General features: G+C 42.2%; 1 protein-coding gene across 3 annotated transcripts in view; it reads left to right on the top strand.

The window, feature by feature from the left end:
* The window catches only part of LOC144200119 (protein CASP-like), a 66,483-nt gene that overhangs the window by 1,800 nt on the left and 36,752 nt on the right, over positions 1-27,931 (top strand). For all 3 annotated transcript variants that reach the window (XM_077722048.1, XM_077722047.1, XM_077722046.1), the window contains exons 2-3: positions 18,978-19,088; positions 24,012-24,059. In XM_077722048.1, the coding sequence (XP_077578174.1) occupies positions 18,978-19,088; positions 24,012-24,059 (159 nt within the window). The remainder of the gene's footprint in view (positions 1-18,977; positions 19,089-24,011; positions 24,060-27,931) is intronic.

Below are 27,931 nucleotides of genomic sequence, written 5' to 3'. Positions count from 1 at the left end.
CCCCCTCTAGATGGACTGCCAGCATGGACAGTGAAGGCAGCGCCAGCAGCCAGGACATGAAAAATGCATCGCATAAGTTTGTGATAAGGCCCTGGGTAATTATGGCAAAGGCCCCTATCACAAGCGATTAGTCAGGACAGTGAATCTGAGCGTGTGCAAAAAGGCTGGCGCTTGGCAGGCCTGTCTGCGGGATAGGAATCAGTCAGGACTGGTGTGTGTATGTGTGTGTGTGTGTAAAGCGCACAACTCTTCAGAACATTCAATGTCTATTATTGATGACATCTTATTTAGTCGCACTCCCATCAAGAGGAAAGCCCTAAGAGAAAGTCCTCATTCCGATCCATTTTTTTTCCACCCTGAATGCCGATGGAGCGGATTGCGATTTGTTTTGGGATGTGGGAAAATTCCTTTACTTGACAAGAAAAAATGTATATGACTGTTGTTGGAAGTTTTTGTTCTTCACTGGTTCAATAAACAAACTATCATCTTTAAGGCAGCATCATTTTTACTCAATGCAATAGTTGTCCAATTCATTTGTATTGGGAGAGCGGGTAGCGATCAATTACTGCCAGCCTTCCCAATTTGAATATACAGAATGCCTATCACTGTCGATAGCAGCTAACGAGTTAATGTCATGTTCTCCAGCACAACACAACACAATGACAAGTTTTGTGTCTGTAATGGCAGTGACGTAACCCGACTATAAATGCTAGTCCAAACATGTTGGCGTCACACTAACCAACGCTAACGTTACTAAAGCTGTAATTACAATAAATGTGGCCTTTTTCCCTTAAACGTGCAAAACTTTTTTTTGTCAGATAAGCTTACTGGCGGCCCACCCTGGACAGGAATTTTGAATGTATGTCTATTGTCGTATTATAAACCATTTATGAGCAATACTTTAACACAGGTTTAACCCAGTTTTAACAATAACAAAACAATGCCGTTTCAGTGCAATAACACAGAGCTGGAAAAGTTGTGTTCGCATATTAACCGAAAGATGTCACGTTCAACCGTATCACTAGACTCGTTTAAAATGCTTTTAAATTAGCTATACATTGTTTTAGCCTGGTGGGGGCAAAAGGGAGCCTGGCGTCCCTCCAGGCTTATAAAACACTGGGAGAAACCTGGCATTGTATTCAAAGAGCGTCCAACTTACAGTCAAGTTGCATCTTCGATTCATGTCCTGATACCCTCCATATGAAATGTTTTGTGGCTATGTGTGTAGCCAATATATTTAGTGGTTTTTAGCGTAATCGACTGTTATGTACGGCTAAAGGACATGCTTGTTGAGGCCAGCCACATATTTGTTGTTTACTTTTAACTGGAACGCTTTGAGGTCTGCCTCAGAACTTCGAAGTGGAATGTTAGTGACTTTGCAGCACTCTGGAATGCAGTTGAATTGGAATCTTCAATAGAAAGCTCATCGTGAATGATTGCTCCTTCCCCCAAAGTTCAAATGGATTGGATGTCTATCACTGTCAGTGGCAGCATCTAAGGTAGTGTACTTTGAATATAGATTATTTTTTATAGTAACTCCAAATAGCCCCACACATTTTAATAAACCGCCACTGAAACAAATTGATTCCAGAGGTCAAAATGAGGATTATGCCAATTTTGATGTCAGATAGGCATTTGGAACTTTTTATAATTGTCGTGTTACATTGTTCAATTCATCAAATGATAAGAGGAAAGTGAGCATAGAATATTATTAACATGGACATTCATATTTCGTCACTTGTGCACAGATATTTAAAAAAAAAAATTCAAATGCCAAAAAATTAGACGGAAGTTTCTGTTGCACATGCTCTTTTAAAAATAACACTTGTTAGTGATGTTATGAAATTCTTGAAAGCGACTTTAGAAGTTATAATTGGACTACTGCTGCAAAATAACTGTTATATTGACTGTCATGCAATCCCGTATTTTCTTCCCGTTTTAACGCAGGATTTTGGGATGTGTTATCTTTTGATGATGAAAATCCAAGCCAACCTAGATGTCAGTCGCTTTAAGCCATCAGAGTCTATTCCTCGGGCTCCAGCTGCTGATGTTCATTAAAATCTTATTTGATCAGCATGTCCCATTCCCCCCCCTCCCCGCATGAGGAACCAGCTAGGTGGTTGTTACAGGACAGAGAGTGCTTTGAAACGGCATTGCGAGCTGTTAACTTGTCTTCTCAGCTCGTGTGTTTTTTTTTTCTTCTTCTCCCCCCTTTTCTTTTATATTACCCCCTTACTTCATGCTCCCTCCCTCTCCACCACTTGAAACACAAATGGGTGCAACAGCGATGCTTTTAGCAAGGTCTCGCACACTTGCAAAATGGATCAGTGATTCAGAGATGACGGCAGGATGACTGTGAATTTCAGATGGAGGTTTTAAAGTCGGACTATCGCTTCACAGGGTACTGAACGCCATAGATTGGCCTTCGTTGAGAGAAAATCCATCGTTCTTTGTAGAAAAAAAAAACAAACAAAAACAGTTTTAGTCCCTTTTTTGGTTTTAGCCAAAAAATGCCGACTGAGTGGATTGAGCACTCAGAAAGAAATTAAGTAGTCGGTTCTGTTGTTTTGTTTCAAAATATTTTACTGAGGAGTGTTTTGATCAAGTGATAAATAAGGTATGGCCAATGATTCAGGTTTTTTTTTTTTGGGTGAAAGTGCAGTAAAATATATAGATGGCTAGGATTTTGGGTTAGCTGCTGTTGTTAATAATATAATAGAAACCAATATATTTAGCATGTCGTTGCCCTGGCCAAAAACTCTAAAGAATACTAATTTAAGATGTTCCATTTTTAGTTTTTCAATTGCCAAACTTGCTTGTAGAGTTGAAGGTCGCAAATGGAAGATATTTACTATTCGATAGATCCAATTTGAATGGAGTCCAAGATGTTTTTGTTTCGACTTCCCCTGTCTCTGTTTTCTTAACAGTTTTATGTTGCGTTAGCTCCATTCTGAACTTTTATGGTAAAATCTCATGTTCTTTGTGGCATACTTTCTTCTCTTAATTTTGTATTCCATGATAAACACAGTAGTAGTCATCTACATACACCTTATCCATGAAGTCATTCTGCTCTTGTTGTGCTGTTACATCATGTTTTTTTAAGAACGCTGATCGACAATGTTACATCAATTATGAGTTATTGATCTGTGACTTTTGATGCTTTATTTTTTTTTAGACATTTAATTTGAGTGTAAAAAATCCATACTAGGTGGACTTTAACGCCTAATCCCTGTTCATCTTTTTACGGAGTGGACTTTCTTTAGCGGAGCTCATCAGTCTTCCCTCCTATTGTTGTCCCCCCCGCCCCCTTCCTTTTAATTTGACCCAGTCAAGCAGTTTGCCGGGAACATTGTGTCTTTACTTGGTAGCAATGGGAGATTGTACTTCGTTATTGGCAAGCCTTAATAAGATATGAGACGTCGGTATGCTTCAGATTTTTCCTCCTAACCTTGGAAAATTGGAGACATAGTTGCACACCACTTATTAGACCTAATGGCTTTGATCGCTCCTTAAATTTGTTACATCCGTAAATCTGTTTATTCACAGGATTAAGCAAATTTTAGTCATTATTTGTGGGGAATTGAGCCAATTACGAAATTGGCGTGGCTGTACTTTTGTTAACATTGTGAGAGCAGGAACATTTCTTTCCTTAATAGATTTCTTAATGTTGCTTGATTTATTATTAGTCTTTCCTGCTACAAAGCTAGTGAAACAGTTTGCTTGTTATGAGAAGTTGAAACGTATAAAAGATCAAAATGTCAGAAGTTTGGGATCATTTCAGAAGTTTTAAGGCTTAATCCATCACAAATTATTTATGCTTCATTCAATGATTATTCAAATGAAGAACAGTTTCATTGATTATTAAAAAGAAATCTTAAATTTTAGCACCAAATTATTTTACATACACAGACAATTAAGTCCAGCATATAACAAGATTTTTTATTCTGTTTCTGTTTAAATTTTAAGTTAAGTTTTTGCATATGCAAACTTGAACGTTTACTGTAGCCTATGAGCATTATTAAACAAAAATCGTCTTGTCTACACCACCCTTATTGAAAAACAATGAATAAACAAGCACATAATTGGCACATTTCTTGCTAGCTTCTTATCACCAATATTACATTTGAACTGAAGGATGTTGAGTGAGTAGACAAAAAATAGCACCCAAACCTCACAGGCAGTCATGCAAAAGCAAATTTGAACTTATTCCTGGATTGGATAACATGTGCAATCCGCACTTCTAGAAATATTTGAAGTCGAAACATTCCGTGATTTCTTTACCTATCCCTTTGAAAACAACAATGTGTCATTGGTCGAGAGTAAAGGAATTTTGCTGTTACAGTACGCCTGGTCAAAACTAGATTTAGGTTTCAAGGTTTAAAATGATTTTTTGCCTTTGGAGGTCAGGTTTGCTGAGCATTTTTCTGTATATATGTTAGCAGCACTGTCATAACTGCTGCAAAGTGATCCGAAGTTCATTCTTATTCTCCAGCTTGCACCGGGTAAATTTAGTCAAGGCTTGGGTAAGATGATCCTGGTGCGGCGGTCGGCGGCAACCCGAGCAGCAACCGGCCTGCTGTTGTTGTTGTCTGCAGGAGTTTTAGTGTTAATTTATGAGCTGGTTGTCTGAAAGCACTGGTCGGGATATTTTTACCCATACTGTTGCTGCACAGGCTGGGGGAGGATTTGAAGACGGGGTGGAAAGGGGTGAAAAGGGGTGGGGTGGGGGGGGGGGCATAACGTCATGCTCTGACTGTAGCCAAGCAGACCTCTGCCCAGTGACAAAACCTGGCATTGGGACTGAGCTCGCACTGTGTGCTTGGTGGGTGTTGGCGACTAAGCATGAGTCAGAGAGTTGGGCGAGTGCATGGCAGGTCTTTAGTGTCTGCCACACGCTTCATTGTGGCCTCACTCTTTCACAGAGTTTACTGTATGAGAACAACGCAAGGTTAAGAGACATCTCGTATCTCGGAGGAAGTTGTCCTTACCTTGGATTCTTCCTTTGCTCCTTTCTTTTACCTTCCTGTTGCGGAAGGGTGTGGCAGTGGCGCCTAGTTAAAGTTAATTTGACCCCAAAAAAACTTGAGTCATGATCTAATAATGCTGTTTAGCACATTTAGCACTACTGCACTATGGAAATTTTGACCAGCGCCATATTAGTCGAGATAAAAACAGCTCAGAGCAGAACTGGAGAAACAGATGGATTTGGTGGTGCTTAAAGTCTTCCACAAACAGAATGTCTTCATTAAGGATTGTAGTTTTATGCTATTTAAGGACTGTTTTTATTCAAATTGGTTCATAATTTGTAGGCTGTTCTTGTGCAATAATATATTTTATGTCTTTGTTCATGATAAGGATGTCAAATAAATGTGCTATAGAATCACCAGCCCGGTGAATGAGTGGTTGTCGGGTCCTGGGTACTCCCATATTCCTCCCAAATTTCAAAAACAGGCTGATTGGACATTCTAAATTGCCCCGAGGTAAGAGTGTGAGTGTGATTTATGTGCAATAATGGTGGTATAATGTTCCTGAGAATGTTTTACTGCTCAAGTTTAAACATAGCTTCGTGTTGTCTCAATTTTAGCAATTTGTTAATTGAACTTGTACTGGAATTATGGCTACAAGTGACCTGATTCAAATCTAATTATTGTCTATCATTTGGCCAGGTGCTCAGTGTACTTTCATTGATACTCTTAATAGAATTGCCCATTTACACTGCTGCTATTTCAATAGACGTCACAACCATTACTGACTAGACACTAATTCTTGGGATCATTGTGAAAGGCAGTGAATGTTTGCCACGTGTGTCGGAAAACGAGGTTCCCCGCAATCAAGTCAATGGACTTTCTTTCTAAAATGAGTGAGATAAGTTATTAACTTGAATAATGGATCATATCCTTGTGCCCAATCCGTCAAAAGACTCCATTTTATTTTGTTTATAGCAAAAGAAAGTCTGGCAAAACAAAGGCCATTTATGTAGTGGTTTTTATTTGGACTGTGTGGGAGGCCCCAAAGTGATAATTGGCAATGTTGTCCTTATGTTATATCCTGTCATAAAAAAACAGCATTTTGTTGTGAAAGGAAACTTACGACAACAGTACTTAATTGTGTTTTCCATTCGCTCAAGGTATTTGGGTTTCTACGTGGAGCACTTCAGAATATAAGGTGAAAATAACCTTTGGAAGCTTTAAACACTAAACCGTTTGATTGCTTATGAAGTTGCAGATTTGTGGAGAACTGAGCCTGCCTGACCTTTTTGAAGGTACCAAAAAAAAAAAAGACTTTAACATGGAAATATAAACAGAGCAATGGAGCAGAAAACGAAATGGAGTCCCATTTCCACAAAGTACCACATTGTGATCATTGAGACCAACTGCGAATGGTCACACCTCAGGGGCCCCCTTGCTGAAGTTTGCCTGTGCGCTCGGCTGCCTTTGGTTGCCAAGTATTCCTCCGCCGTGTGTCTTCCAGCATAACCTGGCGTGACGCGTTTTCTGCAGCAAATCCTTCCATGTTCTTGTAAGATTGAACGGCGTGCCCTTCTATGGTTTAGCATTGGTTATCACACTGGGCTAAATCAGGCGGGAGATTCCCGTAGGCGGTAGTGATCCCATAACAACACGTGGCCTCGGCATCACTGTCCGGTTAGATCATTGACAGTCAGTATTGAATTCTAATAGGCCTATTGGTGTGTCCTAATGGTCCTCATATTGAATTATGATATTGGCAAAGGCTGATGGCCTCGGGATTGAATTATGATATTGGTGCGCGGCGGGCTAATGGTTCTTGGTATTGAATTATGATATTGGCGCACTTTGATGGTACAGAGATTGAATTATGATATGGCTTGCTATCTGCTAAAAGCTCCGTCGGTGTAGTTTTCAATGTCAATCACGGCCTCAATTGCGAGATCCATCGTCGGCCTTCAGGTTGGGCCAATCATTCATATCACAGGCGATCAGCCTTCAACCTTTAGCCTCGCGTCTCCCTCCATTTGTTCATTTTTTTCTTCTTCACTGAGGTGGGATGTACTTATTGTTGTTTAGATAACAATCAAATTAACGCTGACTAGCACGTACATTTCCTTTTTTCATTTGGATTAAACAATCCATATCGTACTCATTTTTATAAAATGACGTTGAATGTAAGGCTTGTAAGGGGGGCCTGACTAAAGCAAGAAAACTGTAATGCCTTGAATCTGAGCTAAATCAGTTGTGCAAGTGTCCACACCTTCTCCCTGTTTATGTTGAGCTCATGCCCATTTTGGTCAGTTTTAAAGAACCCAGAGTGCTGATGGTTACCCCTGCCAGCTTGCAGAGTAAATGGACGGCCTGCTTCTGTGTCAGCCCTCTAAAAATAACACAGACTGCTGGCTAGGCTCAGCACAAAACTACCGCCGATTATGATGATTCAACTCCCCTGTATTCGCAGGTGTGTGTGTGTGCGTTAGATGAGGAATCATTTCTGCTTAACAGAATTTTCACCCGGCTAATTTATTTATTTGATATATTTGCAAGGCCCTTATTGAGAAATGTTTGTTTTGCAAATTTATTGGAGAAGCATTTGAGGGTTGAAAACAGGATTGACCTCTGTAAAGTAAAAGATAGAAATGTGATTTGTTTTGGTTGCGTCTTGATGGTTGGTGATGCCAAATATACACAATTCTAAGGATAAAAAAGCAGGAAAAATTCAAGGTTGGGATTTTAGAATTCAATTTTCATCGTTGTGGCACATGGACTGTTTCATGCGTGCATGAATGGATTATTTTTGCATGCACCATTTCAAGAAGCCATTATGAAATATGTTAGTGCAATGGTGGGAAGAAATGGAGTCTGAAAAAGAAAAATTGTCCATAGTTTGAAATTGTTTTACAATCAAAAGTATACAACAAGAGGTCTACAATTTCAAGCGTCAATGTTAGTAAATGCTAAATAAAATAGACGCAGCCACCAGTGCACTTTATTGAAGATACACTTGGTAAACAAACAGAATAAACCTATTGATCCATTTGCTTCCAGACAAAAATAATTTCTGTATTTAATATTTATTTAGGTGTTATGTTTGATTATGCAGCGTCATTTTTATCTGGAGGATATGAAAAGCTCGATAGCTGTAACTCTAGACTCAATCTATCAATTTGACTTTAACTTCCTGGAATGATGAAATCAATTGACTCCCAATTATTTTAGGTTTTGATCAGATTGAAACCTAATTCAAACTCTAAGAACCACACAGGAAAAAGGTACTTGACTCCCCCCCAAGCATACTGACGTCTGTTCGCGTCACCCTCAGACGGCGGGACCCCCGTTCCCATCGAACCTTTGACCCCAGCAGCTGTCAGACTGGAGCCAAAGTTCAGGGGTGCGCTGACCCCAGCGGCCTCAACTTGACCCAGACTGTCTGATTGGCCCAACAGTCGGAATAAACAGACTACCACTTTTCCATCTGGCTTTCCAATATAATCACCCGAACCTCCTTGAACTTGAACTTGAGGTGCGAGAATGAGCGAAGGGCCAAACAATCTAACAATCAGCACCACCAGCTCCATTTGTACAACTCTTGTGTTTTCCAAGACCTTGGCAAGTCTAGACTGGGCTAATCTGGTTGCGATGTGGCTGCTGAACAGTCAAGCTCCGAGGCCTCCCCGATTCCTAGTTTCTCAAAGTGAACGTGGACCACTGGCGGGGAAGGAATAGGGGGAGGGGGATTGCGCTCTCAGTAGACACGGGCTCATCCGCTGACTGCCGTCTGACCCTGAGTTCAGCAGTATGGTTATTAATAGGCCCGGAGGCCTCAACTTCCAGGAGGCCTTCTGATCAGCTCCAGATGTTGCGAGAGGACCAACTCCAAGTGGGCCAATCCGTGTTTCACATGGAGCGAGGGGCAGGCAGATAGGCATTTTGTTGAGACTGATAAAGCGCAAGGGAGGAAAGGGAGGGACAGGAGACCTTTCCACAGCAGGAGTGTGTTTTGTGAGGCTTTTTGTGAACGTGCATGCGTGTTTGTGTGTGTGTGGGTGTGCGTGTATGTTTGTGAGTGTGTGTGTGTATGCCCTACTTATTACACTCTCTGCCCTGAGACCAAAAGACCATAAAAACGTATGGCATCGCCATGGCGACTGTAATAACTGCCTATAAAACAGCGTGTAAACGGTGAAATAAGACAAACAGACCAGAACAGCCCTGACTGGCTGGCTGAATGGCTGCCTTCCGCCATAAAACTATTTGAGAGCCAGACTGAAAGAATGCCTTGGAGGGTGCTGTGGCTGTCACGACACATGAAAGGATTAGGCTCTGTGTTTTATCTCCTCTTTATCTGATGGTAATGGATAAGCTGAGTGTAGCCTATCATCTGACGCTTGGGCCCCAGGATTCATGTTTTAGTTGGGTGACGGTTTGTTGAGTTGACCGCTTCGGTCTATTGATTGCCATTTGATGGGCTTGATATGTGGGCTGTTTTGAACAGGTCAGGTCTTTTATGCAGTCAAGACTGCAAATAGCTTTTAGCTGTCCTTCACGCCCCCCCGTCCCCCCAACGCCACCACCACCAACACCATTACTTTAGTGGTTTGTTTGATGTTTGGATCAATCAATTGAAAGCTGGACCTCTTACATGTTGCCTGAACCTACTTCCCACTGAGCACCATTCCTTTCCTTTGTTCTTCCCGTTTTAAGATCACATTCTCTCCACACAGACTGATATAATTACGCCCTATTAGTTAGCCTAACGCAAGTTCATTATTCTGTCATTGCTGAGCCAAGAAACGATGTACTTTCTCTTGGTTTCTCAGTCTTTTTACTTCCACCGTAGTGTTAGAGAACTCGGGTTAGCCTACGGTCATACTCTATTGAGGCTTATGCAGTAGACCCCGGATGTCAAAATTTTTCTGATGTCCAGAAAAAGGTGACAGGATGAGATGGAAATATTTGCTTAAGGACTTATTTATGGTACCGATGGACATTTAAGGCTGAATTAAGTAGGCTCAGGGAAAGTAAAGACTGCATTGTTTTTTGTACCTTTGTAAACAATTGCCCAATTGTTTTTTGTCCCCATGGTTGATACACCAAAACGCCCAACCCTAGTTAGTTAAAAGAAGGAGTATTAGGCCCCACTTGACATGTTTCTAATGCTACGGCTTTTGAAAGGACCGACTTACCGTAAGCCTTTGTACGTTGTAAAATAATTTTCGTTGAGTTATGTCCATGAGTTTAGTACGCCATCATGTTGAATAGCTGGTTAGATGTGTTGTCCTTCTGAATTGGTGTTTGGCACTTAAAAAAATGATGGCTTCGTTTTTGTTCTTGTTTTCCTTGGTTTTGCCTTTGATCTCCAATGTTGCAACACAGACCTTAAATATATTCTGCAACAAAAATAGGATTTGTACTAAACTGTGTCATAAATGCACGTTGCCCTAATATGATACTTGTTTAAATACGTTTTCAAATTATTTATTATTTGTGAATTCAAAGGACATTAATGACTATGAAACATTTTGGACAAAGAAAACTAAATATTTCACAAATTCATTTTAATTTTTCTTATTTATATAGCAACAGCAAAGTAAACGTACTCAAGCGGCCTTTTTTTTTTGAATGCCGCCCAAAGGAACACATAAAATTTAATTGTATTGCAAACTTCACCCATGATTAGACCAATTATTGATGACGTTTGCAACACAAATTCAATCCTAATCATGACTTTTTGATAACCACCCAACTGCACATTTGCCAAAAATATGTCAAGAAAGACCCTGGTCTTCTGAAACATAACAAACACACATTAAACAATAAACAAGGGACTCTAACTCTGTTCATATCTGAACAATGTGATGTCAATTGGGATCTTTTTGAATGGTGTATAGAGCCAGGATTTAATGTTCCCAAAGGTGTAAGGGTGAGGAGTGTTTTTGATTTGCGTATATCTTGCAACTGAACAAATAAAGTTGTGAAACGTCTTCAAAGTTCAAAAGTAAAATGCAATAAATCAGATAGTTTTCATGGTCTGGGAAAAGATGGTATCTTCACCAAGATCCAGCCACTTTTGACAACTGCTGTAATTTCCATTCCAGTAGACTTTAAAAGACCAACATGAGTGGCTAGCGGGCGTCCAGACTTTGATTGATTTTATTCCCTCGTTGACTTTGTTGTCCACTGCGGGGGGCAAATTATTTTTTGTGGCCAGCCTGGCCCCCCGACCCTGTCATTATCCACCAGTGATTACTTATATGTGCATCTGATGTCATGTAACGGATAGTGGCGGTGTCAAATGATGGTCCAGTCTTTGGGACCCTGATGTCCCTCCCCAATGAGCTACGTGGCCAGCGGAGCACCACCATTCTTCTTGCCGACTTGATTAATCCCTATCACCCCTCTTCGCGATGGCTGTTTCCATTTTTTTTTTTGTGTAAGGTTCGTCGTATCTGTGCACTCATCCTCGCCCCAATCTCTTCTCCCTGGCACGGAATGGCTTCCTGGTAAAATGGAGGCATTAATTCAGGGATGAGAGGTGTGATATACTCTCTCTCTCCCTTTTCTCCCTCTCCGTATCTGTGCTGTGTTTGTAATGCGTGGCCTTTATCACGGCTGAAACAGCTCACTACCCTCTGATCCTATCTGGGATCTCAATATCCTAGCCGTTCCACCCTGTAAACGCAAGGATGAAAAATCTTGCCCTTTTACACCCGGCACATCGCCGTACCCCCTTCTCCTCTCATCGCACACCCCGCACCACTCACCCTTTGTGACACGGGCCTCCGGCTGAATTCAAACTCTGCAAAATGAGACCAAGTGAGCTGCACTTCCTCCATGCCACAAAGCATCTTAGTCTCATTATATTTGTATTTAGGCATAAAAAGCCCACCCCCCTCCTCCACTTGTCAAGACAATAGGTCAGACAAAATAATGACTCGTGCTCAGCCAGCTTCAGGAGAGTTAAGGCCGGGATGCTGGGAGAGATAAAACAACAAGGAGTCTCCGGCAGGAAAAACATGGATCAATATAAACGAGGCTGCCATGTAAAAAGGCTGCTTTTGATCCAGGCCTCCATCAGCATCAGCGAGGTGAGTCTTGACAGCTCTCGTCCTGCTGCTAGATATGGATCTGTGTTTAAAAACAAAACAAAACAGCAAAACGCTCACAGACTACAAGCTTCTTGTTAAGACTCCAACCACTATTTACGCCAAATGTAAGTCTTTGGCAATCATTTTGGGGGCTCACCGTACTCTGTTTATGAAGTATATAGTATATATTATGACTGTATATAGTGTATATTATGAGTGTATATAGTATATAAGTATTTGGGTGCAATATTATATGGATTCCTCCCTTTTTTTTATTCTGTTGAGAATTGATGCTGAAGATGAATACAACAATGACTTAGGTTGTGATTTGGAGCGAGAGTTTGTTAAATATTTTATTTTGGATGGGTGAGTGTAGTTAAGTTTTAATGTTATGTTAACAGATGCTATTTTAATTGTTATTGCGAGTGCAATTATGCATGTAGTTGGTCTCACAAATTGAAATTTTAAAATAGGATTTATACTACAGTGCAAGATTTATTGTCTTCATTGGTCGTGGTTGCTGTGGTTTTTACAGTCTGAAAAATATGGTGCTCAAGTTTTTTCTGGTTAGTCTAGAACTGGTTAGCGCAGCGACATAAAACTGGGTTGAATACGAGAGAAGACCCCTTTATGATCCGCGGACTATTGTCTGCATGCCAATGCTGTCAATGATCACACCCACAAAAAGTCGAGTCTTTAGGTAAACGTTTTTACATCTGGCAGGAGAACAAAAAAAATGGATGCTGCGATTTGCAATGAGTGCCATGTTTGTTGATTGTCGCATTTAAAGCCCCCTCCCCACCCCCATGTCAAAGGTAGACAGGCAGACAAGGCGGCAAAGTTGGCGATCTCTTATCTGCACTGCTGTTGCGCCGTGTTTTGAGGGGGCGTCGCCTGTGATCCGTGCTCATGTAGCGTGTCGCCGAAGCGAGCGTCCCCGTCGCTCCTGACTGAACCGCCGAGGCGGCGACTCCGCCCCCGTGGAGTAAGTACAGCGTGGAGAACAGTCAGCCCCGACATCTTCAGATGGAGGATAGGGTCGGTGGGGTGGCGGCGAAGGGGATGTTTGAAAGGTAGGCCTGATAGATTTCAGATAAGGCATCTTCGCAGATGCCTTTTCTGTTTACTATCATAACCACATAACCGCCTCAGACTTGGCAGCGATAAAAAAGACAGATTAGCGAGTGCACAGGCAACGCGTAGAGCTTCATCTCTTAAACATCTGTTGCAAACCTCTAAAAGGCTTCCCACGTTGCAACGCACGGCAAAATGTTTTATTTTAAAATATGAACCGCCTTTGTAGTGTGACTAATATGTTGTTTGTGTTACCGAGAAGTACTGAATGTATTGTCTGTCTCTTTTTATAGCTGGCTCCGATTCAAAGGCGGTACTTTATTAGATGAATGTGTAAAGCGTGCAGCGAATGTGGAACTGCACCTACATTGTGTTTGGACTACATTGAGCTGGCATGGCACACAACTTGGCGTGTCTCGCTGGCCAAATGGTGTAAACAAAGTATTTCTAGCAGTTACAATCTCAATTACTCTTCAGAGAATGAGATCGGAAAGCTTGTGTTGTTTCTCTCTCTCTTTCTCTCTCGTTTCCCCTTTTTCTGTGTGCCTCCCTGGTCACCATAGCAGGCTACAGACCGACTCGATACTGTGTACACAACAATAACTTTGTTGTCATTTCTCAAGGCCTATCTGTTTCTGAATCGCTGGACTGTGAGGGCATAAGACATTCCATCAAGTTAGGATTCCTGTCGTCTGTCTCTGCTTATCTCATTTAATGTGTAGTCAATATGATTGGCATAATAAGACATGCCTGATTGGGTCCCTCCCATATAATTAAACGGGCTCGCTGTATTATCACCTGTGCCTTATGGCAGTAATTGGAGGGATTTATTCAAAGAGGATGCCTCTATTTCACTGGGATTTTATTTCGAGTAAATAAATGTTCCTCTCTGTTTTGATGGATAGCTGTAAATGGTTATTATTCTCCAGCGATGGTGGCGCTCAAGGGATATATGTTGAACGCATAACATATTTTGTCGCATATACGCTGTATTTGTCGCTAAAAAATGATGACTGAATCAAGGGTAAGGCTTATATGTGCACAAATTAGACTTGACATGAAATTGTAATATTCAACGGTTTTAAGGGTACGGCTTATACGTGGGGGCGGCTAATATGCGGGTAAATACGGTAACTGTTGGGCCCTTGCTGTGACGCCAGCACAAACATTGCCCACTTTGGCAGCCCGGTCAGGACAAACATGTTCGCGAGTCCAAAGGATGTGGAAAGACTGGGCGACCCAAGTTAGCGCGGCGGCTCGTCTGCCCATTCATGTGCGAGTACACGCATGTGAAACGACGTGCGGAAGGCAACTTGGCCAAGACGCCGTCGCGAGTCTCTCGAGGGAGTGTTGGCAATGTGTTCCGATGGTCTTTACACTTGACCAGGCCATCAAATGAACCAGGACAGGAACTGCTGCTGTGGGCCGGCCTGGTCCGACCGGGTGGCCTCACTGTAACAGTCATGCTGACCTTTCTCGGCTCTGGCCAGATGTTAACTACTGCTGAAGGATTAACATTAAATCATTGAAGTTTTGAATACATTTCTGATGCTTTTTCTTTCTAGTTAGTTTTCCATTTGATGTACTTTTCAACTGAGTACAACTCTGCAGTCTGCAGCTAATTTTCTGTAAGGAACAATGGTGATTGGAAAAAATGCTTTTGATTGACATTCTATTTTTGTTTTGATGGGAAGATTATTTTGGAACTATTGATTTTGCATTTTTAGCTCCGATGACAAATGTGAATTCTGATCATAAAGAACATGAAAGATCTTCATCTTTCCTGTTTAGCTATCTTTAGATCTTAGTCATTAACTTCAACTCTGATGTGGGTACTAACACAGATCAGGTTTCTCTATCCAATGGGCTGCTGTCATTCGCTAAGAATTTCAAATAGTTTACCACAGCTTGCTCATGTTTAAGTATTTATGTCGCTATTCTAATGCCATACTCGCATGCATACAAATGAATTTGTCAGCGTTTTTTGCAGGCCAGCTACTACTATTTAAGTTATCCACTTACATTCTGAGATAGTTTGTCAACAAACATTGCCTGGCTAGTGGTACCACTATTTTGCACACTTGGTTTCAAAATATGCATGCTAGTTTTATTCACATTATTACGGTGAAACAAGTGAACCACTGTATGGGGGTGATCTCCCTAATAGTCTGTAAGATATGTTGTGGGTGAAGAGCGTGAATTGTGCACTTTGTGATGTTACGCTCTATCAGCAAGATGAGTGTAAAGTCTGCTGGTGTGCTGATGTGGGCAGAGAGTTTGCTGCATAGACAAAACCTGACCATGTATGATGCCCCCCAACCCTCCCGCAACCCCCCCGCCAGACACATTTTCAGGCGAGACTGTGCCCATAATTACTTGCCCACTTGGAATTGGATCAATCCTCTTTTCATTGTGGGATGTTTATTCATCTCAACGGCCTGAATATTTTCAGGCAATGGGGATTTTGGGAACACTCGGGGTTGTGTGCAGGCCATGGCAAAGGATTGGTCGGAAGAATGAAGGTCGTCATGTGTCGCATGTGACCTCCTAAATTGGAAACCGGAGCAGTGGAATGTGGCTATTTTCAGTTTGTGTCAGAAACTGAGCCTCATTGATGATTTTTTTTTTATGGATGACCAGTTTGGCAAACTGTTGAATTGCTCTGTAATGTTGTGTGGAGCTTAACTCCGCCTGATTTGCCCGATCTAATTTTGTAATTAAAAGGGCATTTTGTTTGAGTTGAATAAAGAACAGCTGTGTTCAAAGGACACCACTGTTTTTTTATTTTTATTTTTCTTATATAAGACATCACAGAATTAAGTCTATAACGTTATAACCAAAGACTATTTGTAGTTTGTCAATATGACTATAGAGTATATAGACTTTGCTGTCGTTGCACATGCTTATTGTAAATAGGCAAATATTTGCACACATGCTACAGTTAACGTCTCCTAATATTTTTCCTTCATTTTCTTAAAATTATTTTGATGCCTGAATTGACAGCTAACAAACATACGTAAAACATTGACAAAATGACGGCCCAATTCCCCCTAGTGTACTCTAAATAACTTCATCTTTTGTGGTCACACATGAAAACACTTATTACATAATCAAGTCAAACACTGTTGACGATTCATAGCGTCTCTCGCTCCCGTTCTAGTTCAGCCCTTTTTTGTTCTATCACAGGGATGTTCAATATTTACACAACACGTTCACAGAGGGATTCAGTATTTTCAAAATGGTATCCTTATGTTTAATAGGTACACCCCAAATACTCGCTGCTATTTATGTCCTTTTTAGGTCTCAAGTGAAATGTATTGATCTTTTTTGATATACTGCTTCTTTTTTTAGGGGAAAAAATCTGAACCACACTTTTTCCTTTGATGGATTGATGAATTGGCCCTTGAATGGATGAGCTCACAAATCAACGTGCTACATTTAACCCTTTGTTTAGTGCCCATTTAATTCATTGGCATCCAAATTATCTATCTAATCTTACCAACTCGAATCGAACCATTGACCCAAAAACTGTGAGGCCGACACTGTAACCACCCGATCACTGGGCCCCGTTTATAATCAGTTTTTTTTAACTAGGTCTACCATGTCTTGTGTGTCTTGTGTCTGTCTTGCTACTGCAACCAAGAAATTTCATAAATATGGGATGAAATAATGTTCTAACTTAACCTAATTATACATTCATTAAAAAAAAAAATACTTCAAATTAACTCATCATTTAAATCTGGTGTCAGCATATGTGAAATGAAATTTTGGCTTATACTGTATACCAAAAGTTAATGTTGTGGTTTTCCACACCAATAATGAAATGCCCATTTATATGTGGAAAGCAAGTTTAAATAAAATATATATATATATATTTTTGTAATTTGCCCAAAATTGTCAATAGCCTTCATTGGCTGTCATTGATGTTTATAGAAAATCTTGAACCATTTTACCTGCCCTTTTGATTTCTGGAATCATTTGATCTTAAGCCTCTTCTGGCATAGACCCTCCCATCCCCTATTTTTCTTTGACAAAGAATGTAACGTGATTAAAATTTATCAAGGCCCTACTTTTTTTTTGTTTTTTTTTTTATATCAGGCGTTGTACAAGCTCCTGCGCACGCTCGAATTGACTAACAAACCGAGCAGCTGCTCCATGGCCACGGGCAGACAGGCTGCTACATCAACTGCTCCATGGGCAACGAAAGCACGAATTGAGCTTTTTTTTTTTGTTCTCCTTTGATTTATTTATTTATTCTTTTTCCTGTGTTGCTCCATGAAGCGCTAACAGCGACGCTCGACTAAATTCCGTTATTGTAGGTTTTTGGGCTTGGTGATTTGTGGATAAAACAAGATCACGACTACTTGGGGAATTTGACTCCATGCTGACGGAGGAGGGGGGGGGGGGGAACATTTCCTAATTAGTACTTGATCACACCATTTCTTTAGAGGGTTTATGGTGGGAGGTGGGCAAAATGAGTGGATGAGTTCGTTTTGGGACCCTGTCAGCAGTCGCAGCCGCGAGGGCCCCTGTGGTAATGTGTGTATTAAATGATTAGTGTGTTAGTTAGCATAACGGCCCTTCAGCAGCGTTTAATCACTCTCAGGGGTGGGCGGCCTCACAGGGCGCAGAGGAGGATGGGGGGAGAAGAATTTCAACGGAGGAGTTCTGCCGTTTGAACGATGAGCGCAGAAAGGGAGTGGAAAAGAAGCGTGACAGAGGGCAACAATCCAACGGCAACACAATCTCACCACGGCCAGATACAATCTTTATAAGGCCGTCAATGTCTTGTTAATGTCAACTCTCGGCTCATCATCATCTGGAATGAGCACCCGTCAATATAACTCTTAACGACGATGCGAAGTGGACGCGATAAAGACGCCTCTCGTGTGGAATATTGCCGCCACCGCTGCTGGCATCCTTCCGGGGGGGCCGTCACTCGATAATTGCTGTGAAAAGCTCGCGTTGAAGTCGCAGCCTTTCGCCAAGGCTCGCGCAGGCAGTGGCAAGTGGTGACGCTAGAATGTGCCGGTTAGCTCGAGAGGGGTGGCGTGCATGTCTTGGTTGTGTTCAAGTTCAACGCAGTATGCCAAGAATGAACCAATGGAGTTGATCACCTGTCTTAAAGATTTTAAATCAGAAAATTCGCCACTACTTTATCTGGGCAATTTGAATTTCAGTCGAGAAAAAGTTGCCCATTCATTTCTGTGGTTGTCGATTCCCTGTTGAAATGGATAGGTCATCAATTGTAGTATAAATGTAAATCTTCTTACTTTTTGAACAACTACCACAGCAAATAACTGGGATGGCGGTGATTGAGTTCATTGTTACACCTTTCAAAATTATATATTATTTATGTACTGTTTTTTGTTGTTGTAAATTTTCACATTTGGATAGTCATTAGAATTTCGACATTAATATTTGTCATACTCTGGGATTCTATGATAAACATTCTTAATGCATCATTCTCATGTGTGACAAAAATTCTGATCAATGTCAAATCAGCCATCCATTGTTAGTATATTTTTCAAATATTTTTGAAATATGTCTTTTTTGAAATAATCAATACATTCCAGCTAGTCAAAGCAGTTTTTAATGAACAGATAGTTAATGAATGACTCTGACAAATTCTACTTTATTCAATTATTTCCATTAAAAAGCGTCCTTGGCTTTGTAGACTCATCGCATTTATATGTCGACGCATGGCGGATATATTTGTCCTCTGTAGTTTTCACTTGATAGCAGAATCGCTGTCGTGTGAAATGTCACCGTAGACCCCAAAAAAAATAAATCCAATATTGCATGGCAATTCTCACGTCTTTGTTTTTCTTGGTGCATGTTTCAGAAAGAACTCGATGCCACCGCCACGCAGCTCGCCAACCGACAGGACGAAAGCGAACAGTCCAGGAAGAAGCTCATCGACCTCAGCCGCGAGTTCAAGAAGAACACACCAGAGGTGAGCCAGCACGTTTGTGTGTGTGTGTGTGTGTGTCGTGTATATACCCGCGGGCACGTGTAGTCTTTGGCGGACGTGGTTGGCTTCTGCGTGCGTGTCTTCTTTTCTCATAAATGCAGCAGTCATTATTTACAGAGAAAGCGCAGCAGAAGAGGCGGAGGAGTACAGAGATGTGGGCTTGGCTCCCAAAAATAGTCTCTCCATTAGTTTTCCTGAAATCCTAAAGAGACAAAACAGAAAACCCCTCAGGAGTTTGTATTATCTGACCTAGTTTTTTTTTTTTTTTGTGCGTGCAGAAAGTGTAGTCCGTAAATGTGTGTGTGTGTGTGTGTGTGACTGCAAAAGATAGGCTGAGGGAGAAAGGCAGAGAGTGTGACGAGGCTCCTAAGCAGGATCAGGAGGGAATTCTGTCCTATTCCTGTGTTCCCGTCCCTCCCTCTTGGGAATATTTGTTTCATCTCTGTTACCCAGGCAACGCGTTTTTTTTTTTAAGCGTTCAGGCGAAAACAAAGTATTGTTGTGTTATTATTGGTAATGTCACCATGCTGAATTATTGATGGGCTAATGAATTATGTATGAAGGCTGTAGACAGTGAATAGAGAACTGTCAAGCCTCTACGGGGTTGATCGCAGCCCTATTATGGTTAACATAGAGTGAAGATTGCCTCTATTGACTGTAGCTCGGAGCCCACCACTTTAGCTGATGATACTCTTGAGGAAACAACAGCGCAACCTCCAAAGTTGGAAGCAATCGGTTCTGTGAACCCAAAATTTCTCATTGCAAGTGTATCTGTGTGTGAGCGCCATTTGGAGTGACAAGTGCACAATGAACAAGTGCAAGTGAGGTTCCTCTTCGCCTCCAAACTAATCCAGCAAAGGCCAAAGTGGGTGCAGGTTCCAACTGATCTAGCACTGACAGTTGAACCAATGAGCTTTCTGTTGAAAGAAGCAGCACCTGACTGGAATTAACTTTTAAGAGAGCCAACTGGTGAAAATGTATCTTGCTCGTGTGTTGGAATGAAAACTTGTACGCACTGTGGCCCTTGAGGACCTGTTTGGACGGCCATGTTTTATGGGATCAGCTCAGAAATTGATTGATTCAGCATCATCAAACATTCCTTAATCGTATAATCAAAGTTTAAAGTGGTATTTTAAGTCATTCAAGTATGATAAGTGTTGCTTTCAGGTAGAATGTCAAACCACTTCTTTTCAGGCAACATTTTTTTATATAATAGTTCTTGAGCAACCGCTGCTATTGTACATTTAGAAGTAGTGCAGTAGTTGAAGTGTATACATCATTACTTTTGGCAAATCAAAGCATTCACAGAAGATACTGATCAGAGACCTTTGTTTTAGTTAGAAGGTAGTCAACACTGGCTCTTTTAAGCATATGGGATTTGAAATAAAAACAAGAAGTAGAGCTCTGCCTAGATAAATACAGCCACTATGCCAAACATCCTCATCCTCATGACTGTGATGAGCTACATGACACCGAAACACTAGTGGAAGATAAAAAGATTAATGTCGACGTTTTAGTCGTTGGACTAAAAAACAAACAAAATGCGACGTCTAAAAGATGATGACATTATTAATCTTTTGCTTCTCAATTGATTTGGTCATGACTCAACCACTACACATGCAGATGGAGAATCATCCATGTCCATTCTTGATATCCAAGTATCATGTACACCAAAAACACACTTTACTGTTGAACAAAAATAGGTCTAGTGAAACTCTAATTCAGTTTTACAACTCTTCCGAACTCTGAATTTGACTCACTTAAGGCATTCAATTTCGGAGCTGTCGATACTACTCAAGTATACGCTTTGGTCTCCAATTTCTTTTCCAAATGTAACCGTCGCTGGAGGAAGGGAGGCACGCATACTCTCGGAAGGAAAGTGCTACAAACTCACAATAAACACACGCGCACACACACACATATACACACACAGAGAGGCAGATAACTGGACGTAGACATTCATCAGTGTAACAAGGCTGTGATTTAGGAAGGCTCCTCTGGCGTCTGTGTGGCCCCTGGCATCTCCCTGGTATGCGGAGGAGGAATCTGAGCCGGGCCGTTGGAGCGACAGGATTCATTACAGAGCTGCGACGGCACTAAAAGGCACAACATTTCCAAAAGCGGCCCACACTCATTGATGTGGTCTTCCCCCAAAACGGCTGCTTGGTACAATTTTTGATGACGTGGACTGATTTAAAACAAAAAAAATGGCCCGGTTGTGTCTTTTGAGGACCTCTTTTTAAGGTCCGTACCAACCAGTCAACGCGGATCACAGTCACATCAGATCAGACTGCATTAAACTGGGCGGGAGTCCGTGTCTGATCCATAATTCAGCGAGCAGAAGAGCGAAAGGCCCACGTTGACTGCGTCTCCTCGTCTGTTGAGCCGTACTCGCCGTGAACCGCGCTCTAGCGTACCGAGACGCACACACCCGCTTTTGTAACATTTTAAAAGTAGTGCAAAGAAATGCGGCGTGAAAACAAAGTTTTCATTATTCATTTCCACAGACACACTGATTTGGCCGTCGTGTGTGCGTGCGTTCCGTCTGAATTATTCATTCTGTTCTTAATTTTCCTTTTAGTTAGTCCAGGCTCCTCCATCGGCCTCTTTTTTTTTTAAAGGGATGTGGTGGGAACGGTTGTAAAATGCCCCAAAGATTGCTAGCCAGAGGCAGCGGTAGTAAAGCAACACTTGTGTGTTCTTGTGCGTGCTTGTGTGCGCGTACGTCCACACACACGCACGCGTTTGTGTTTAGCTGCGGGGCAGACAGACAGCGAATGGGAGTTCCATATTCCCTAGAGGCTTCCTTGGGCTGGCCTGTCTGCTGTCTGCCGGCAGCTCACGCACCAGCCATCCATCTCCTCCTCCTCCTCTTCCTCCTCCTTCTTCTCCTTCTCCTTCTTCTGCTTGCACACACTCACACACACACTGATTGACCATGCGGTGTGTGTGTGCGCATTGTTATGTTATATGGTCATAAATCTTTGGAAGTGGTGGGGCCAGGGGGCGCCGCATTGGAGAGATGACCAAACGGGTTCAGGCCAGAAGAAAAGGCTTGGGGAAAGCAGTTACTTGTCACTGCATGTTTTGTTGTATCAAGGATTGGAAATCCATTTTATTGTATCACTTGAGCTAGGGAAAAAAGATCAAGATTGGGGAAAAATTGATCGAGCTCAGTGATTAGTTGTGGCATGTTTGAATCCAATTTATGGATATGCAGATTCGTTTGACAGATTTTGAACAATCCCTCAAAAAGAGTCCAATGTTGTTGTTTTTTTTAGATATCAGGTGAGGTAAACAGGAAATTTGCTTAAGGCTAATGCATAATGGAAGACGCCATTGACACCATTCTTGAAAATGACATTTTTTTAAAAATACATTTGCAAAGTATTACACCTTCCAAAAATATTCTTACGCCAACCAGCTGTTCATTTGAACAAACTTGACACACACTTTTGACTTTATGGAACGTCAATGATGTGTGTTTAAAGTTGAAATCACCGAAGGCAAACTGAATAAACGGTAGCTTTATAGAAGGGACATTAGAATCTAATCAGAATCTTATTGCAAATGAGAGAAGCTCTCGTCTGCTGTGCGTGGGTGTTTGTTTTGTGCCTGCTTATCTTGCGTGTGTTTGAAAAGATAGGGGGTGGGTGGGTGGGTGGTTGGGGGTCATTATCCCTGGCAGGGGAATATTGAATTGGTCCAGACAAACAGCCACTGTGACCCCTGATGAGGTAACAATAGAGGCGGGCCAGTAAGGTCGCGACCCGTCCTCGGCCTGTCTGGACCGACCTGTGATTTGGCCAGACGCTGTTCTGGAGTCAGTTTGGTTAATGTCGTCTCCCCGTTGCCTTGTCCGGGGATTTTTCGACCTACTATTTGATGCTCACATCTGTCGTTGGCCCACTTCATATCTTCATTAGGCAATTTGTGAGTGTGTGTGTGTGTGTGTGTGAATGTGCAAATCAAATGTTCCCGAACAAAGTGTCCTATTCTGCTCTGCTTTTTACTGTACGCTCCAGTTCAGTCTGTCAGGATGTAGGCTCAACTAACAGCATGGCGATTTGCATGTTCCCCTGATACATAGTCCACTGGCTATCTAATCGGAAAGCGCTGACTCGCACTGGAAAGTCATGCAATGGGATTCATGTGGAATGAAAAGCATTTTTGGATACCAAGTTAAAAAAAACATACATGGAGAGAATTTGCATGAAGCGTAGGTCTACATTGTGCCGCATGTTTGCGTCTTGCACGCACTAATGGTGCCTCTGGGTGGCCCAGGTGGTGCTGCACCTGCTCTGGTGAGAAGCCCGCTCTACCAGGGCACCCCAGGGTGCAAACCTGGTCTCATGCTCATCACTCACACGCGTACCGCTCATTTCCTATTGGCTGTAGCGGGGCGAGAGTGGGTTTTCTTCGATGGACTCATTTGATCAGGGGAACCTTTTGACTTGAGTGCAATCTGCCCCAAAAGTTATTTCAAAACTAATTGTGAAATGGGAAGAAAAAATAATTGATCTGTCAGTATGCAACATAGACTGGCTAGCCTTTAATTTGTGCCCTCCCCCATGTACTCTATGTATTCTATTCTATTTTGAATGTGGTCTCCTCGCCTCACCCCTCTTTTGTTCCCCCAATAAACAGGGAAGCGGCCATATCAATTTACTGCGTGTTATTTTAACCTAGTAAACAAATACAATTGGACACAAATGTTTTCTAAAACCCAGTTTTACCCTATCTTGACTAACGAAGAGATGTTGCCACTGCAAACATGAGAATTTCTCAAAAAGGGCTGAAGTAACATGATATGAAGTGTTGTGTTTACCATTTGCTTGATTTTCTTGTTCATCCGCCATTATAATTCCATCAAGACTAACATTTGGCGTCTTTTGATTTTTCCAGGACTTTCGGAAACAAGTCGCCCCTTTGCTCAAGAACTTCCAAGGAGAGGTGAGTGCTTCTCGTTTATTCTTACCATAAACACGCACAAGACACCATTTTAACAGCCACTTTGACTTTGTTTCTCTTCAAGTCTTCCGTTACCCCCCCCCCCCTTTTTCGTTCCTCCTGTTTTTTCTCTCGCCACTATCTCATTTCCCCTCCCACTTTTTTGTCCTCCTCTCTTGATTTTCCTGTCCTATTCACCAAGTCCTGCAGCCCCAGGGTGTGTTTAAATTGCATCCTGCAACAAAAAAAAAATGGCATCACAAAACGTTGGCTTTAGTCTGTCGAAACTCTCCAAATGCCACTTCCTTTGAATTTGTTGATTGTTCTACTTTTCCCACTCCACTATTTGTTGTCGATGGGGTGAAGCAAAGGCCGTTGCTGTTGCCCTAGTGTGTTGTACGTACATTGTTTTATTTAGGTGCGTAGTAACACCCACATCCCCCCACAGCGGGCCCCTTTACATTGACACGCACCTCGGCCTATTGGAGGTGACTTTGCGTGCGTGCGGGCGCTTCTATCGTTCTCCCACACTCGCTCTCCTCCTCCTCCTCCATCATTTTGGCCTATTTCCATGCCAACTCCTCCCACTTTCTGCATTCCCAGGTTACTCCCATATGTGAGAGAGGGTAAGAGTGGAAGCGGCTGTTGTGGACTGGGGCATTATTTAGGGCTGGAGTGGGTGGACATTCAACGCTGGCTATCTCTCCTCCCAGCTCACACAAGGAAGGCACTCACACTATACACACACACACACACACACACACACACACACACACACACACACACACAAGCCAAATCACAGCAATGGATAGTGACAGGGCTGCTGTGCTACTGGCCATAGAATATTACAGTTTAACACTGGGTTATTTTCCATATTCTCATGTTGGTTAGGGCAGCCACCACAGCCAGCGGTTGTATTGAAGGAGAAAAAAAAAACATAACAACAACATAAAATAAAAGTAGATCATTCCTAGTGCCTCCGTCGTGTTCTGACGATCTACAGCAGGGGTTAACAAACATGCAGCTTGCGGGCCGGAGGTGGTCTTCTACGGATCCAATCCGGAAGTTTGTGAGTTGTGTGATCAAGTGCGTGCACTTTGCTCAATTTCCTGTCCACCACCACATTCATTCCATCCAGGAATTGCTCAAAAATCGCCAGGAACGTAAAAATTAACAATAAGCATCCTGGAAAGTCCCTCAAAATCATTTCATCTGCCATATCATTTTCTGAACCACTTTATACTTATTAGGGTCACGGTGGGTGCTGGAGTCAATCCCAGTTGTCTCCTAGGTGCAATTTAAAGTGTCCAATCAGCCTACCTTGCATGTTTTTGGAATGTGGGAGGAAACCGGAGTACCTGGAGGAAACCCACACAGGCCCGGGAAGAACATGCAAACTCCACATAGATGGACATGACCTGGATATGAACCCAGGACCTCAGAGCTCTGATGCCGATGCGTTAACCACTCACTCCACCAGTCCGCCCCCTCAAAATCAATAAGAAATGATTCCAAATTTCCCAGAAGTGACACAAAAAGGAGGGCTATTGACAATGAAAAATGGATCCTAGTCTTTCAGTGCCAAAGACTGAGCTAGATGCCCAATCCATTTTGACTGGGAGGGCTGAAAGAAGGAAAGTAAGTTCACTTTTTGGGCCAAAAATAAACTGGTCTGGCCAACATGAGATTTACTTGGCATTAGAGTGGCCCCTGATTTAGAGCAAAGAAAGAACAGTAATGTAATTGGGTTTCTTTTTGTCAGCTGTTTCCACCACTCTCACACCGACACACCTCGAGGTGCGCGGCCTGAACAAAACGAGGCGCGTAGTGGGTGGCCAGCCAGTGGAGGAGACATTATCGTGTGATTATTGAGATAAAACCGTACAGCCGCGCCAGTCGAGGAACAGCCCATCAATCAGTCGGCTATTCTGCCGTGCCGGCGTGCCGCGACACGAGCAGCGCCGGTAGTAGTGTGTAATTTTTAGACCTGGCTTTGTTTGCTCACCCCCCCTCAACCAAAACCTTTTGATGGAGGACAAGACAGCGCCACGTCTCGGTGGCTCGTCCTCCAGCAAGCGTCTGGTTGTCGGATCCAGACACAACTTTGAAGTTTGGCGCTATTTGTCATTGAAAGGTGCTTGCCTGCAGCTTGTAATTATCACCAATAAAAATGTTCCGTCCGCACATGCCGTCTTTTCTGGAAACACGTGTGTGTGTGTGTGTGTGTGTGTGTGTGTGTGTGTGTACGTGAGTTGGTGTGCGTACATTGCACGCTCAGTGTTGGTCCATCGATCAGATAAGCTTTTCCATTATCCAAGGCTTCAGTCTCTGCTTCCCATAGCCTCCCCTTATCAGACTCTAGTGGGCCCACACACACAGACGTAAAAAAAAACCTCCCCACCCCCCTTTTTTACCCACATATGCACCAACCATTCAGGTGGGCCCGATGCCCTTCACACGGGGATAGGGGGAGCGAGTTAGTGCTGAGTGATGGTGGCCCGAGGGGCGCCGACGATGTTTGCATGGGATGTGTCGGGAATCTTTACGTAGATTTTTATTTTGCAATGGCGAGCATTTCTCACCATGTCAACGTGCGCTATCATTTGTGTCATTTCATTTGTTTTCAGCCCGCTTGCGTGCGGGTAAGGGGGCACGGGAGGATGTGTGAGAGCAGATGTGATCGGAATTGGTGGAGCGTGCGGCAGTTTGGGAACCGCAAGGGTTGTATTTGCAAATCCTGGGTGGTCTTCTAATGGCTCTGGTCCTGCAGTTAACCTGCCTCTAACTGTAGGGTGTGTCCTACATTAAACGTCTATTTCCTGCCTCCCATGTCGCGCTATATAAAGCCGCTGTACCACTGACCTTGGCCCCGTCATTGTACAGTCATGCAGCTGTCTTCTTTCACCGCCTCTGGAAGATAATATATGTGTATCGCTTTGCCAGAGTGCCTGATTTGAACTTTTTTTTCCCAAATATTCAAAACCATTGTTAACTGCTTCACGAGTCTGATGGCGGTAGATGTCGAACTCATTTGAGTTAAAGGGCTCATATATATTCAAGATGGCTAACAGCTGATTTAGGCTATATTTTTGTTATTCAATTAAAAAAATAAAACAGTCCAGTATACAGGGCTTGAAGCTAAGACCCGCCTCTATTGCCCTGAAAAAAGAAAAAAAACATTCCGAGACAAGAGCTCTTTATATGGTACTTGCCAGATTGGGAAAAAGCAAATGAAAAATATATTTGGAGGTGTTAAACGAATCAAGAGTGACTAGAAAAAATGAAGCGGTGACTCGATTTGTCCTTTTGAATGGAGGTGCAGAAGTGATCATTGGATTTAAAATGAGAGTATTGTACTGTTTATTTAAGAGAGCAAGTTGCCTGTCCCCACAGTGAACCGAGGAGGATGCAGCAAAAAATGGAGAAGCCAGCTAGTTTTAGCCATCCGGCATAATGTTACAATGTCTCAATATTTACAAATATTAATTTTGTTTCTTTTTGTGCCAGGCCTTGAAGAACTTCACTATTACATCAGTTGCAACTACAGTAGTTTTCAAACTTTGTTTGTATCATAAACATGCTATTTGTTTTAATATTAGTCCCACTTTTCACTGCAAAGAGCTTTGTCTTACATTAAATCAAATTAAGGTGAGTCTCTATTTTGAGTGACACATTGGCAATGGTCCTTTGTTTTATCATCATTCTCGGAAGTTCTAAAACGACTTGTACGTGTTAACACCGTTATCCTTGTCAATCAAAATGGAATATGATCATTTCTGGACTTTCATAGTTGTGGTCTTCTGGTTTAGTCAATGTTGTGGCTACTAGTTTACAAGTTAATGTATAGTATCTATTTGAAAAGACACACGTTTGAT

Source organism: Stigmatopora nigra, chromosome 8 (assembly GCF_051989575.1).
Source record: "Stigmatopora nigra isolate UIUO_SnigA chromosome 8, RoL_Snig_1.1, whole genome shotgun sequence".
NCBI classification, from domain to species: domain Eukaryota; kingdom Metazoa; phylum Chordata; class Actinopteri; order Syngnathiformes; family Syngnathidae; genus Stigmatopora; species Stigmatopora nigra.
This window is presented reverse-complemented; position numbering and strand designations above follow the sequence as displayed.